General features: G+C 40.2%; 1 protein-coding gene across 2 annotated transcripts in view; it reads left to right on the top strand.

Moving 5' to 3' along the window:
- CRY1 (cryptochrome circadian regulator 1) overlaps window positions 1–14,528 on the top strand; it is a 74,685-nt gene that overhangs the window by 38,652 nt on the left and 21,505 nt on the right. For both annotated transcript variants that reach the window (XM_073324442.1, XM_073324433.1), the window contains exons 2-7: window positions 142–250; window positions 2,732–2,874; window positions 4,385–4,569; window positions 7,196–7,284; window positions 7,708–7,848; window positions 7,938–8,249. In XM_073324442.1, the coding sequence (XP_073180543.1) occupies window positions 142–250; window positions 2,732–2,874; window positions 4,385–4,569; window positions 7,196–7,284; window positions 7,708–7,848; window positions 7,938–8,249 (979 nt within the window). The remainder of the gene's footprint in view (window positions 1–141; window positions 251–2,731; window positions 2,875–4,384; window positions 4,570–7,195; window positions 7,285–7,707; window positions 7,849–7,937; window positions 8,250–14,528) is intronic.

Genomic DNA, 14,528 nt, shown 5'->3' on the forward strand with positions numbered 1-14,528 from the left:
GGTCTTCTGTAAAATCCTGGAAACTTGGCAGTTTCTATTTGACTATCTACTTCTATTCCCCCTTTCCTAACTGAAAATGTTTGTTTGAATTATTTCAGGAAGGTAAATGTTGCTTTGTAATAAGGTCTTTCTTCTCTACAGGTTTCTGCTTCAGTGTCTTGAAGATCTAGATGCCAATCTACGAAAATTAAATTCTCGTTTGTTTGTGATTCGTGGACAGCCAGCAGATGTGTTTCCCAGGCTCTTTAAGGTAAGCTCTAGGCAGAGGTGTGTTTTAATTCAAATGCTTCACTTTTCTTTTCATTCACTTTTTCACCTCCACTCAGAAGTTTTAGCTTTCAATCATCAAACTAGTTTTGTCTGGGAAGACTCACTTCCTGTTGCCCTTTAACTTAAATCAGTACTTGTCTAAATACCTTTGAATCCCTCACTACTTTTTAAGGTTAGAAAGTTTTGGTTGGGCGCCTATTCTGAGAAAGAAGGATTTAAAGACATGTGTGGTTTTTTGCTTAGCAGCTTCATTGTTGACTGATGTTCCCATTAATTGATTGAAATTATTTTGACTTTGCTCTTTTTTTGTGTAAAATAAAATATAGCTCATAACAGCCTGCAACGTATATAGAAATTTTATGCTGTTGCTAACTTTCCTCCTGGTTTGACAGTTCCCCCTGAAGTAGAGAGGAAGTTTTTATTCTGGGAAAATTGTTCAAGGTTCATGGACAGAAATGTTATAGTCATTCCTAATATCTAATGAGATTCCTGTGTAGAGGTTAAATCTTTTGGTTGGTTTTTGGTGGGTTCAGGGTAGGCTGGGAGGGCTACTTCTACCCCCTGTATTATCCATTGTGTCTCACTGTCTCATCTTTTTGAGGGGGGAAAAAGAATCCAATGTTTCAAACTGTTCCTCTTAAATTTATAAACTTAAACTTGGAAATTGGGGGATCATAACTTTTCTAATTGTATAGAATCAAGCTATAATTGCTAGCTGTCAAGCTAGTTCTGCTACATGCTGCTTGACTTATTTTGATGAAGTTAGATACCTAGACTCTAAAAGGACTTGTATTGAGGACATTTAAAGTTTTTGTGTGGGGAGGCTTTTATTACTAAACAATTCAAACCTGCCAGGAATTGTGTGTGAATCCCTTATGCTTAACAATCTGTCCTACCTTGTATGTCGCTTGGACATCTGGGTATGTCTACGCTGCAATTAAACACCCATGGCTGGCCCACATCAGCTGACTTGGGCTTAAGCTATGATGCTGTTTAATTGTGGTGTAGCTGTTTGGGCTCGGGCTGGAGTCCAGGGTCTGATACCCTGTCAGCTGACACTGGCCAGCTGCGGATGTTAAATTGCAGTGTAGACATACTCTCTGGTTAACTTCTCCAGACCTGAGGAAGAGCTCTGTGAAGCTCAAGAGCTTGTTCTCCTCCTTTGAGTATTGTCCTTATGGATGTTCCACTTCAGCTGCACATGTGCCTTCAATAGGAGATTTTCTATCTGTTTTTTCACCCACCTTGGCCTGAGATGGAGTTTCAGCAGTGTCCACTTTGAGCTTGCCTTATAGATGTTTCTTATCCTAGTTAGTTTAGTTAGTGTAAGGTAGCTAGTAGTTGGTTTATATGAGGTCCATTTTATCTTTTTTATTATATTCTCCCTCTGGGAAGGTTTTTACCTCAATGGGAGAGTATTTCTGGTTAACTGGGGTTCAAACGCTTCCCCACTTGCCAGGAGGCCCTCCTGGTGAGCAGTGGGCATTCATTCCCACTGTCATCCATTGCCTCGGGGGAAAACAGATCTCTTAAAAATGAAGCTTCTGCTTAGCACTTCAATTCAGAGTTAGGAAGAACTGGAAAATTAAACAGAGACTCCTCATGATAGAACATTCCCTTCCACCCTTCATCCCGCCATACACTGGTCTCCAATCAACTAAAGTGCCCCTGCCAGCTCAGCACAAACACTCTCTAGAGGAAAACTGTAGAGGCCTCCCAGAAAGACTCTTAAGAGTATGTCTGCGCTGCAATGTAAACCCAGGCTTAATAGAACTCGAGTTAGCAGACCCTGGGTTTGTTAACCTAGGGCTTGAGCCTCTACAGTCATTTGTAACCCCAGGTTAGGAATTGTTGAACCCTGGGTCCAGTCTCTACATTGCATCATGTGGGCTCGCGTCCAACCACCCATATCCCAGACTTCCTAGCATCCTCCCAAAATGTTTGTGGTGCAGTGTGGGAAAACTTAACTGTCCACCAAACTTGACTGTCCAGAGGACAAAGAAAGTAGGCCTGTGGGATTGTGGGATACCCTGGGAGTCCACCAAAAGTATGTCTGTTGCACAATAAAACAACTGTGGCTGGCCCATGTCAGGTGATTCAGGCTGTGGGTCTATAAAACTGCATCTTGGTTTTCTCTTTTTTTGAGGTAATTTTTTAAAAGTCACTTTGATTGTTTTTTGAATTAATTCTGTCTGGGAATTTATCTTCCCATGCAGTTAACTGACAGGAATGCTTAAAGGGCAGCATTTATTCTCTGGGGGGAGAAAGTGTTGAATAATGGCGAGAGGGAGGCCTGGCTTTTAGTTTATCTTTGCTACTGCTACTCTTAAGGTTTTTGACTTTTGCTGATGTGCAAGACTGGATTATTATCTAATTAGGTGTGACGGAATAAGTGTCTCTTTCCCTCCATTCCCCGGCACCTGTTGTTTCTAACCAACACTTCTTTTTTCCTAAATTTCAGGAATGGAACATTGCAAAGCTTTCTATTGAATATGATTCTGAGCCATTTGGGAAGGAGAGGGATGCAGCAATTAAGAAGCTGGCTAGCGAAGCTGGAGTGGAGGTCATTGTACGAATTTCACATACGTTATATGACTTAGACAAGTAAGTTACCACTGTCTTAAGTTTACAAAGTAGTAATGTGTGGTTTTTATGCAGCATTCAGTCATTGTTTTGCACAGAAACTGCAATGCACAGTTTGCAGTCTTCTTTTCTGTATGCTTAGTCAGGTTTCATTCCTCTTCCTTCTCTCCACCCCCCAGTGAAATAATGACATCTTATTTCAATACTAAGTAGAGTTTTGAACTCCAAAATGCTTCAAGGAAGCCAAAATATCAGTCCTTTAATAAAATATGCCATAATCGGTCTATAAAAATGGCCGCCTACTTTTTGTGAGGATATGGTGCATAAATGCCTGTAATTCACTTTAAATAGGATTTATCGTGTTTAAATTTTAGTTTTTGTATATAGTGCAATATATACCGATTTTTAACAGTTTTCTATCATTCCATACCATCGGGGTGATAAAGAACCTGCTCAGAATACTAAAGGTCAAGATCAGTACCCTTGCTTCAATTATTACAGTCTTCAGTATGCAAATATGTCAAGAAGTTTAAAGTCCTTAACTGTTTCTAGTGAGCTAGTTCTGAATCGAATATTTTTCAAACACTCCCTTTCTTTCATTTATGTATCTAGAAGGTTATTGGGGATTGCGTGAAATCACCATCTTGCCTGGCACGATGTCTTGTTTATATTTTTCTACAGACCACTGTATTTAATGGATTAGTACTAGATCCCTATTATACATACATAATCCACAAAATGTAAAGTATTGGTCCCACTGAGATTTTGATAAATTTATTAGCTATGTTTTAGTTTCCAGTTTTATACTGTTATAGCTAATTTAGAAGTCATTTATTTCAATCTCTCCAGTAGTTCCTCACATTTGTATTTTTCTTTCACTGTTTGGAACCCACTGTTTCATCAGTAGCTGGGGGAGGGGGAACAAATTAATGAAGTAGTAAAAAAAAATAAACAAAAAATGCTGCTCCCTCTGCACAACATGGTTTTGACCATTCTATGCTACAATATTAGGGTTTGTTTAAATTCTGCTTCAATGTTCTCTGGAGTTTTAGGTATATCTGAAGCAAATTATTCTTGAGGAAAAAGTGGAGTATAAAAGCGGGGTGGGGGTGTGAATGCATGTACAGTGGCTGCCATAAAAAGCATTAGATCTTCATTTTTTGCCTAAGTAAAGTTACCATATTATTCCATCGGAATACCACAGTAATATTTTCTTCCAAATTGCAGTTGTAAAGCATTTAATTGGCGGCTTGTATGTATGTCTTCGTCTTTGCAATAACTTTATTTTTACTGCTGTTTCTAATCTGTTTGAGCATGTGTATATATTTGTTTACCTTAAACATTTTTATTCATTATTTGTTTACTGCTGAGAAGTTTGTTTTCAACCCAGAAAGCAAGAATAATAATCACTTTGTTTATGTAATAACAGATTTCAAACTGCAGGTAAGAACAGATTTCCTGTGTGTGCATATGTATATAAATTTGTAATATGCACTTGTATGAAATGAAGGCATTTGTTTTTTGAACACAGGATTATAGAATTAAATGGAGGACAGCCACCTCTTACCTATAAAAGATTTCAGACTTTAATCAGTAGAATGGAACCACTGGAGATGCCAGTGGAAACCATCACTGCAGAAGTAATGGAAAAGTGCACTTCGCCAGTTTCTGATGACCATGATGAGAAATATGGTGTTCCGTCACTAGAAGAGCTAGGTACGTTATAAGACTTATATTCATTCACTGCACTATGTTAGACACATTTTAAATATTACTTAAAAAATGTCCTACATGCTTATTTCAATCTTGTTCGGGTGCCAGGTGACTTTTACGCTTAAGCTTCATAATTAAACTAAAACTGCTGCCATCAGATCAACCTACAGCAAAGGTGGAAAGCCTAAACAAGTGACTCCAAGACTTTTTTTGGTATGAGGCTAGATGGATAGGTCAAACCCTATATTTTTTGGCTTCCTGCAGCATAACCATCTTCCCATAATATCAGACCACACTTCAGAGCACACTTGTTTGAAAACATTGTAGTTAGCTAATATGCTTAGAATCATAGGACTGGAAGGGACCTTGAGAGGTCATCTAGTCCAGTCCCCTGCACTCATGGCAGGACTAAGTATTATCTAGACCATTCCTGACAGGTGTTTGTCTAACCTGCTCTTAAAAACCCCCAATAATGGAGATTCCACAACCTCCCTAAGCAATTTATTCCAGTGCTTAACCACCCTGACAGTTAGGAAGTTTTTCCTAATGTCCAACCTAAATCGCCCATGCTGCAATTTAAGCCCATTGTTTCTTGTCCTATCCTCAGAGGTTAAGAACAATTTTTCTCCCTCCTCCTTGTAACAACCTTTTATGTACTTGAAAACTGTTATCATGTGTCCTCTCAGTCTTCTCTTTTCCAGACTAAACAAACCCAATTTTTTCAATCTTCTCTCATAGATAATGTTTTCTAGACCTTTAATAATTTTTGTTGCTCTTCTCTGGACTTTCTCCAATTTGTCCACATCTTTTCTGAAATGTGGTGCCCAGAACTGGACACAATACTCCAGTTGAGGCCTAATCAGCGCAGAGTAGAGCAGAAGAATTACTTCTCGTGTCTGTCTTACAACACTCCTGCTTATATCATTACAGCTCCTCTTTTGTATTGAACACCTTCCGTATCTTTGTGCTCCAGGATAGCACCCTGTGTTCATACAAACCAGTGCTAAAAACCTATTTCTGCAAAGCCACAAAGACATTATGATAAAGTAAAGAAAGTAAAATAATAAAAAGACTCCTTTATCCTCATTCTGTTTCTAGTGTATTTAGTCTTCAGTCACTTCCATTAAACACAAGCAAATATGACTATTACTTTGCCTTTAGGCTGTCACCACAGGTGTCTGGAAAAATCTTGTCAGACCTCCACTGCTCTGTCTAGTCCAGTTCAATTCAAATAACACAACTTGGTTTAATAGAACAAAAAGTAAAATATGTATTTGATCAGTTTAGCATATAATTCAACACTTAGTAACAACTTTGCACATCACTTTTTACATAATACTGTTTACAGTAATGATCTGTGTAGTTATCATTGTTTTAATCTCGCAAACACAAGTGCACATATGAAAACATGTCAGACTAATCATAGCATGGTGAATCAAAGAGATACTGACAAATTGAACTTTTTGACATTCACCATCAGTTTCTCCTGGAACACCTTTTAAATATGTCCGGATCCTTACAAATAATTTAAAAATATTTTATAAGGATGTTTCTGCTCCTCCAACAAATGTCTTTTTTCAAACTTGGGGGGGAAAAATTACTAGCTTCTTGTTACACTCCAGAATACTGTAAGTTGTCACTATAGCAGGTACAGAATTGTCAGACAAATTTTCAAGTTGACCTCGTCCCTTTCAAAAATTGCAGTTTTAAGACCCAATCTAACAAAACTTTTAAGTATCTACTTCAGTGACACTACTGCACTGATTGCTGAGTCCCTGTGTTATGCAGCATACCCTTCTCATTGGTTACTGACTTAGTTCCTGGTTCTCTGCTCTGCTCCTAGGCACTCAGTTTTTCAGTAGAATAGAATCCTAGAAATATAGGGTTGGAAGGGCCCTCAAGAGTCCATCTAGCCCAGCCCCCTGTGCTGAGGCAGGACCAAGTAAATCTGTTCTTAAAAACCTCCAATGACAAGGATTCCACAACCTCCCTGGGAAGCCTATTCCAGTGCTTAACTATCTTTATAGTTGGAACATTTTTCCTAATATCGAACAGCTAACCTAAACATCCGTTGCGGAAGATTACCTTCAGTGGACATGGAGAATATAAAAACTTGTCTCTCTAAATTTTTGTTCCAAATTTAAAATTTTTCAAAACAAGCTGTTAACATTTTGGCTGTCCTTTGTTTTTTTGTTATGCATTTTTCAAATTCTAATGGAAAAGGTTGTCTCTTTTTAAAAAATAAAAATCTCTGTAGTTCTTGCATCCCAAACGTTACAGAGCTGAAAACTCAACAATGAAACTGTAAACAAAAATGAAAATAGTTTTTATTTTTAAATTATCCATGCCGAGGGAAACGTAAAAAAGAATTGAAGTAAGATCTGTCCACCTTTGCCTTTTATAATAGAGCATCAAAATCATATTTAAATTGGTTGCAGGTAAATGGTGTTCTAAAGTAGTTTGCCAAAGTGACAAGTCCTACCAAACGTTGTTTTAAAAGCTGTATTCTGCTATCCAGTGATGTTCTCAAACCATGATACGGTTATTCTCCAAGAATAGGGATAACTACTGTTTCTTTGTGCTATAGTATTAAAAAATGTTGTTTTTCTTCTTTTAATTCACCCATCAGGTTTTGATACCGATGGTTTGCCTTCAGCAGTGTGGCCAGGTGGAGAAACAGAAGCTCTCACACGACTGGAAAGGCACTTGGAACGAAAGGTATGTTGCAGATCATTGCTGTAAGCAAAAATTGGCATCTTGAAAACCATGGTTAATTACTATTACAAATAAGTATGGGGGGGAGAGCAGAATTTCCAAGAAATTTCAGCCAAAGACCAGTATCCTGATACAGATTGAATAGCTATTTTATTTTTTGTAATGATTTTTAAAAGTCGATGAAAATTTAGACTTTCAACTTGTGTAAAAATTGAACTAAAAGAAAATTTGATAACATCTCATGTAATTTTGAAAAATATATGAATGCTTTTTCCAGTGGAGATACCATCAGTCACAAAAAGTGACTATAAAGATAACTTCTTAATCATTAGTTACGTTTCAGTTGTATATTCAACTTTATAATCTTCTTCTCTGCCTGTGAATCATCTAATCTATAGTCTACCAATTTGTTTTTCTTTTTCTAAGGCTTGGGTAGCAAACTTTGAAAGACCACGAATGAATGCAAATTCCCTTCTTGCAAGTCCCACAGGGCTTAGTCCCTATCTGCGGTTTGGCTGTCTGTCCTGTCGCCTTTTTTATTTCAAGTTAACGGACCTATACAAAAAGGTATGAACTCAACTTGGTCAGATAATCATGTTTATATATAGTGAAAAAAACTCTAATAAAATATGTTTTCTTTTTGTGATGCCTTTCAGGTAAAGAAGAACAGCTCCCCTCCCCTCTCCCTATATGGCCAGCTCTTGTGGCGTGAGTTTTTCTACACAGCAGCTACTAATAATCCACGCTTTGATAAAATGGAGGGAAATCCCATCTGTGTTCAGATTCCATGGGATAGGAATCCTGAGGCTTTGGCCAAGTGGGCAGAAGGCAGGACAGGATTTCCTTGGATTGATGCAATTATGACACAGCTCCGGCAGGAAGGTTGGATTCACCATTTAGCCAGACATGCTGTGGCATGCTTCTTGACTCGAGGTGACCTGTGGATTAGTTGGGAAGAAGGAATGAAGGTACAATTTTTCATTAATGAATTTCTGATGTAGATAATAAGAATTATATACAAAAGATATCCATTGGTAAATGCATCAACATAGGTTTTAAAGCTTAAATCGTGGTCAAAACATTCAAACCATGTAGTTCTGATAGGAGTGTTGAGGCCTAACTTTCAGGTGCAGAGCGTGCCCTTTTGTAGATGTATAGAAATGGCCTTTGATGCTTAGCTTTAGGTAACCCAGTTTGAAAATTGAGGTCAGCATTTATTAAATCTATGGGTTTTTAAAAAATTTAAATAGAATATGGGGGAATTGAGTAGATGACTTCTTGAGGTCCCTTTCAGCCGTACATTTCTATGATAAGAATAAATACAGTTTATTCATCAGCTAATAGAAATTCTTTCCCAAACATACGTTCCACCCCCCTCCCTTCCAAAAAAGAAACCACCAACCTTTTCTTTTCAGGTTAGTAGAGAAAACAAAATGGGAATTGAGGTGGGGGCAGGAAAGTAAGTGGTGAGGACACTCAGCATCTGGCCATATCAGACCCATACATGTTGGACAACATGATTTGTGAGTGATCACAATTAGTTAGTACAACTAACTAGTACCAAATCTTCCTAAAACTGGAGACATGGCCATTCAAAGTACAATGTTGTGTGCGTCTCATTGCTATTATTTGCACCATTCTTTGTTCAGTCCTTGTGTTTTATTATCTGAAACACAAACAAAAGCATCTCTAAATATGGTCACATTTTTTAACTAACTACAGTTATAAACAAAGTTTTTACTGTTTGAAACTTGAAGATTAATACATTTGCTGGCTGTGTTGTAAGCTCACTTATAATATTTCTTTTAATTATTTTTTTAACTGTTGAGTTGTGCTCACTTCCATTTTCCTGTTTCACATGTAAACAGAACTCTTGGTTATGCAAGTAATTGCACGAAAAATCCTAAGGCAACTTGTCTTACGCAATTTATACACATATAAATTATATATCTGTATGCCTATAACATACAGCTTTGTGCATTTGATTGTACATATTACAGATATTACTTGGTCTACCCGTGGAGTAAATAACCTAACGTACAGAGGAACATTTGTGTAGTATAAAAATATATAAATTATACCTCCCTGTGCTGGTGAGAGTGAATCTCTCCTGCTAATTCTAGGTAGTATGTTATACAATCTTAGCAAGTATGCTTGAAGGGGAGCATCTAGTGGAGCAATTGTGTACTTACGTTTTGTCTCTCACCAGCAGAAGTTGGTCCAATAAAAGATATTACCTCACCCACCTTATATCTCTAAACTTGTTAGATTGGTGGCCACTTCAATTTAAAAATGCTTAAAAGTCTTGCAACTAAATATTTTTCAGAAAATACATAACTTGTTTTAATAAAAAGGCATAATTGCAGGTATTCAAGCAAGTTTTATAGTTTTTTTTAATATCTTTAAATAGCTCTTGTTAACTGATACTGATTAAATTCTACTTTTTAGCTTTCTGAAGTGTTCTAATTTGGAATGAAGTATTAAATACAAGTTTAGCAAGAAAATACCTAATTAACCCCTCCCCTCCCCCACACACTTTTTTGCTGTGTATTAAACTTTACTATTTTATTTCTGATTTCTAGCAGAACATGTTAATTCTAGTCATGGGTCACATTAATATTTGTGGTTTAGTATTGTCCTGGGAAGGGAATTAGATGGTTTGTTTTTGTTATATAGAACATCTTGAGATTAGGTAAGTTTTAAAGGAAAAGTAACTACTTGCTGAATACTTTTTAAATGTGTGCTAAATAAGAATATATGTATTGAAAAGGAACTTTCAAAGCAGCTATTTTCACTATTTAGAATTTTCCTTCAAGGAATAAGATTCTCTCTCTTTCATACAACAATCTTAATGATGCTTCTAAGCAGGGGAGCTTGTTTTATGCAAGTTAGGATTGACCAGATCAGCTGTCTCTATAGAAAGCACTGGAAATTTGAAATTCTTCTTTGAGTGTCCTCTGCGACTACATAGTCCCTGTCTTGGGAGTGGTGCAGCAGGACGGTAGAACCTTCTAGTAGAAGTGCCCATTAGGTGCCCACACTCCCCTGTACACCTCATCTAATGCTCAAGTATGTTCTGAGGGTGAGAGTTTAAAGAGGTTGTGGCACTGTTGGCACCTCATTTCCTTCCAGCTGCAGCAGTAAAAGAATGTGAACCAACAGATCTCATGATCCACTGATACTTATTGCCTGTATCTTAGTGTAATGCTGTTAGTTCATAGTTCTATAGTTAGTAGTCTATAGTTAGTTTTTACTGTAACCTATAAATTAGGTTAGATTTAGATTAGATTGTGGATTTAAGAAGAAGCTTTATTTTTCAATACGGTTGATCCCAGTATGAAGAAAAACAGGCTCAAGGAGTGCACGTTTTGCACACAGGTCTTCCCAGTATCTGTCCTGCAGGTTCAGTGTTTTAAAATGTTTGGGGTGGAGCCATTACCCATCTATAGCACGTTCACATCTTGGGCTAGCAAAGAAAGACAAAAGAGACTTCAGACCCTTTTATTACTAGTGGTCTTGTCTGTCAAACTTCTGGGATCCAAGAACTCTAAAGGATCAGAAAATAAGGATGGGAGGCCTGAATCAGCTCTGAGTACATCTGAATTCAAGAAAGTCGGAACAACGAAGGGATTGGTCCTGGCACTAAGCTCCAGTTCCAGATTGGTGGATTTGACCATTTCTAAGCCCTCCAATCTGACTCAAAAAATTAATGCTTTATTCTGTGGAACTAGTTTCCGACTGTTTCTCATGGCTCTTCTGATAAGAGACTGAGATGGGACACTAAATGCAGAGAATCTCCAATATCTGTTCCACAATCTAAGACCCCCAGCTGGATTGTTAGGATTTGTCATCACTTTACATGACCCAGATCCCTACCACGGTCACTTCATTTGTTGCTTCAATATTGGATCCACAGATGTAGAGCCAGATCCCACGAGCATGCCTAGGATCTGATCATTTTCAGATCAGAATTTCTCTTCTTGGCACCTTATATTCTGAACAAGAGATGTAATGAAGGATTGGAGTGACCATCAGGATTGGCCTTGGAGTCCTTAGCCATATTGGTCAACCCAAGCTTACCACGGTCACTTTATGAAGCATGAATCTTCAGTCCTGGTACATCTTTCACCAGAACCAAGGGTTCTGGATCTGACACCTAGAGAGTGTTCCCCATTGTCATAACCATTCAGCTAAGGGTAGCCTAGAATTCCTCCTTACCTGTAAGGGGTTAAGAAGCTTAAATAACCTGGTTGGCACCTGACCAAAAGGACCAATGGGGAAAGAAGATACTTTCAAATCTTGGGGGGTGGGGCAGAAGGGTTTTTTGTGTGTGTTCCATCTTGGGAAGCAGAGAAGCATCAGGTCAGAAAACTCCTTCTCCTGTAAACCACCCTAAAAGTCTCTCATATTACAAAGTCCAGAATGTTAGTTCCTGGAGAAGGCATAAACCCCTCCCATTGCTGCTTCACCAACTGTAATGGCTCCTTAACCTCACGGCCATACACAAGTTCAAATGGTGAAAACCTTAAACTGGGATGTGGTACAGCCCTGTAGGCAAAGAGCAACTGCTGCAACACTAGGTCCCATTCGTTGGAGTGCTCATTTACGAATTTACGTATCATGGCCCCCAAAGTTCCATTAAACTTCTTCACCAGGCCATTTGTTTGATGATGGTAAGGGGTGGCAACCAAGTGGTTCACCCCATGAGCTTCCCAAAGGCTTTTCATGGTTCCTGCCAGGAAATTAGTTCTCGAATCTGTAAGGATGTCAGAGGGCCAACCTACTCTGGCAAAAATGTCTGTTAGTGCCTGGCACATACTTTAAGTCCTGGCATTGCTCAGAGCTACTGCTTCTGACCATCAGATGGCAAAATCCATGAAAGTCAGTATGTACTGCTTTCCTCTGGGTGTCTTTTTTGGGAAAGGACCCAGAATATCCACAGCTACTCACTGAAATGGGACCTCAATGATGGGGTGTGGCTGGAGAGGGACTATAACCTGGTCTTGGGGTTTTCCCACTCTTTGGCACATGTCACAAGACTGGACATAGGTAGAAAGATCCTTGCCCATTCCCTCCCAGTGGAAGGACCTCCCCAAACGCTCTTTGGTTCTGTTCACCCCAGCATGGCCACTAAGATGATCATGGGCTAAGCTCAAGAGCTTTACCTGGTACTTAGTTGGAACTACTAACTGTGTCTGAGGATGCCAGTCTTCCTGGTGCCCACCAGACTTTTGTATAAAAGTCCTCTTTCTACAACAAACTGGGATCGATTAGAAGAGCTGAGAGATGGTGGGTTGCTCCGTGCCGCTGGCAAGCTCCCTGGAGGCTTTCATCTGCTTCCTGTTCAGCCTGGAACTATTCCCTTGGTGCTGGAGATCTCAGTTCCTCACTGGATTGTGAACTTGGGCTTGGTCCCTCTGGAAGCGATGCAGGTGATGGGGCTGTTTCCGTTGACTGACTGTGAACCACTCTCTGCTGGTGCACTATGTTGTGTTTCAGGCTCTGGCTGAGCCTTTTTCGTAGGTTCAGCTGCTGCTGCCAGTGCAGGCTTGGTGGTGCCCTCTGGTGTTGGAGGTGTAGGCAGGGTTGCAAGTGCTGGACTCAGTGCTGGTTGCTTTGCCAGTTCCGGTTCTGGGACTGGCTTTGGCTGGGTCTCTGGGACTGGATCCACTACGGCTGTTGCAGTCGTTGGCAGGGGTTCCAGTTCCATCACCTCCGTCTGAGTCTCTGGTAACACAGATTGGGCCCTTGTTGAAGGCTCAGGAACAGAGCTAGGTGTGACAGCTCGCTTAGCCTGGCTGCGGGTGACCATTCCCACCCTCTTAGCTAGCTTCACATGGTTGTCCAAGTCTTCCCCCAGCAGCATGGGAATGGGATAATCATCATAGACTGCAAAAGTCCACGTTCCTGACCGCCCTTGTACTGGACAGGCAACCTGGCTGTAAGCAAGTCAAAAGAGTTTGACTTGAAGAGTTGAATCGTCACTTGGACCTCTGGGTTGATTAAGCTGGGGTCCACTAAGGATTGATGGATAGCCGACACTTGTGCTCCAGTGTCCCTCCACGCGATAACCTTCTTCCAGCCCACACTCAGTTTCCCTTCGCTCTGAGGGAACTTGGGAGGCATCTGGGCCTGAGGACCTTTGGTGTGACTCCGGTGTAATGAACTGCAGTCTGTTGGAGTTCTTGGGGCAGTCGGCCTTCACATGCCCCAGCTCATTACATTTAAAACATCGCCCAGCTGACTGGTCACTGTGGCAAGGTGGGTTGCTGGAGACTGGTGTTGGGTGACAGTAAGGTGTTTGGGTTTTTCCTTGGATTGTAGGTGGGGCCTTGGGCTGCCCCTGGCGATAGGGTGTTGTCTCGGGTTGCCCCTTCTGATATCCGCTCCAACTGCTACTAGTTTTTTTTCTTTTTCACCACCTCCACCTATTTGGTTCCAATCTCCCCTGACTCGATTACTGTTTTGGGCTTCCCATCTAGGATGTACCTTTCTGTTTCCTCATGAACACCCTCTAAGAACTGCTCCATTTGCGTTAGGAAAGAGAGATCTTCCAGAGATTTAACACTTGCTCCTGATATCCAGGCATCCCAATTTTTTACAGTGTGGTAGGTGTGTGGAGAAAATGCTATGTCTGGTTTCCATTTTAGGGCTCTGAACCACCGACGGGCAGGCTCGGATGTTAGCCCCATTCTGATTCTGGCCTGTTTTTTAAAGTTCATAACTGTTCATGTGTTCCTTAGGTATTTCAGCCGCCACATCTGCTAAGGGTCCACTGAGGTGCAGCCTCAGCTCTACCATGTACTGGTCTGCAGAGATCGTGTACCCAAGGCAGGCCCTTTCGAAATTTTCTAAGAAGGCCTTTGTATCATCGCCTACCTTGTAGGTGGGGAACTTACTGGGATGGGAAGCGGTACCTGGAGAAGGATTGCTAGGGTTGTTTGGTATACTTTGCTTAGCCCTTGCCATCTCTAACTCCAGTTCATGCTTCCTCTCTCTTTCCGTCTCCTCCTGAGCATGCTGCTGGGCCTCCATAGCTCTCTCATGGGCAGCTTTTTCTGCCTCCATCCATCTCTCGTCAGCTTCCAATCTGGCTAATTCTAATTTCTTTTGGACATCACTGTCAGTCATCCTACCTTTTCTGTAGCCTATCCCGAGAGCTAGAAAGAAAAAAAAACACTTGTGAATTCCCCTGCAGGAGGTTAACTACACTGCCCTCAGGCAAAGGAAAAAAAACTCCAGGTGCT

The sequence above is a fragment of the Lepidochelys kempii genome, chromosome 1 (genome assembly GCF_965140265.1).
Source record: "Lepidochelys kempii isolate rLepKem1 chromosome 1, rLepKem1.hap2, whole genome shotgun sequence".
In the NCBI taxonomy this organism is placed as follows: domain Eukaryota; kingdom Metazoa; phylum Chordata; order Testudines; family Cheloniidae; genus Lepidochelys; species Lepidochelys kempii.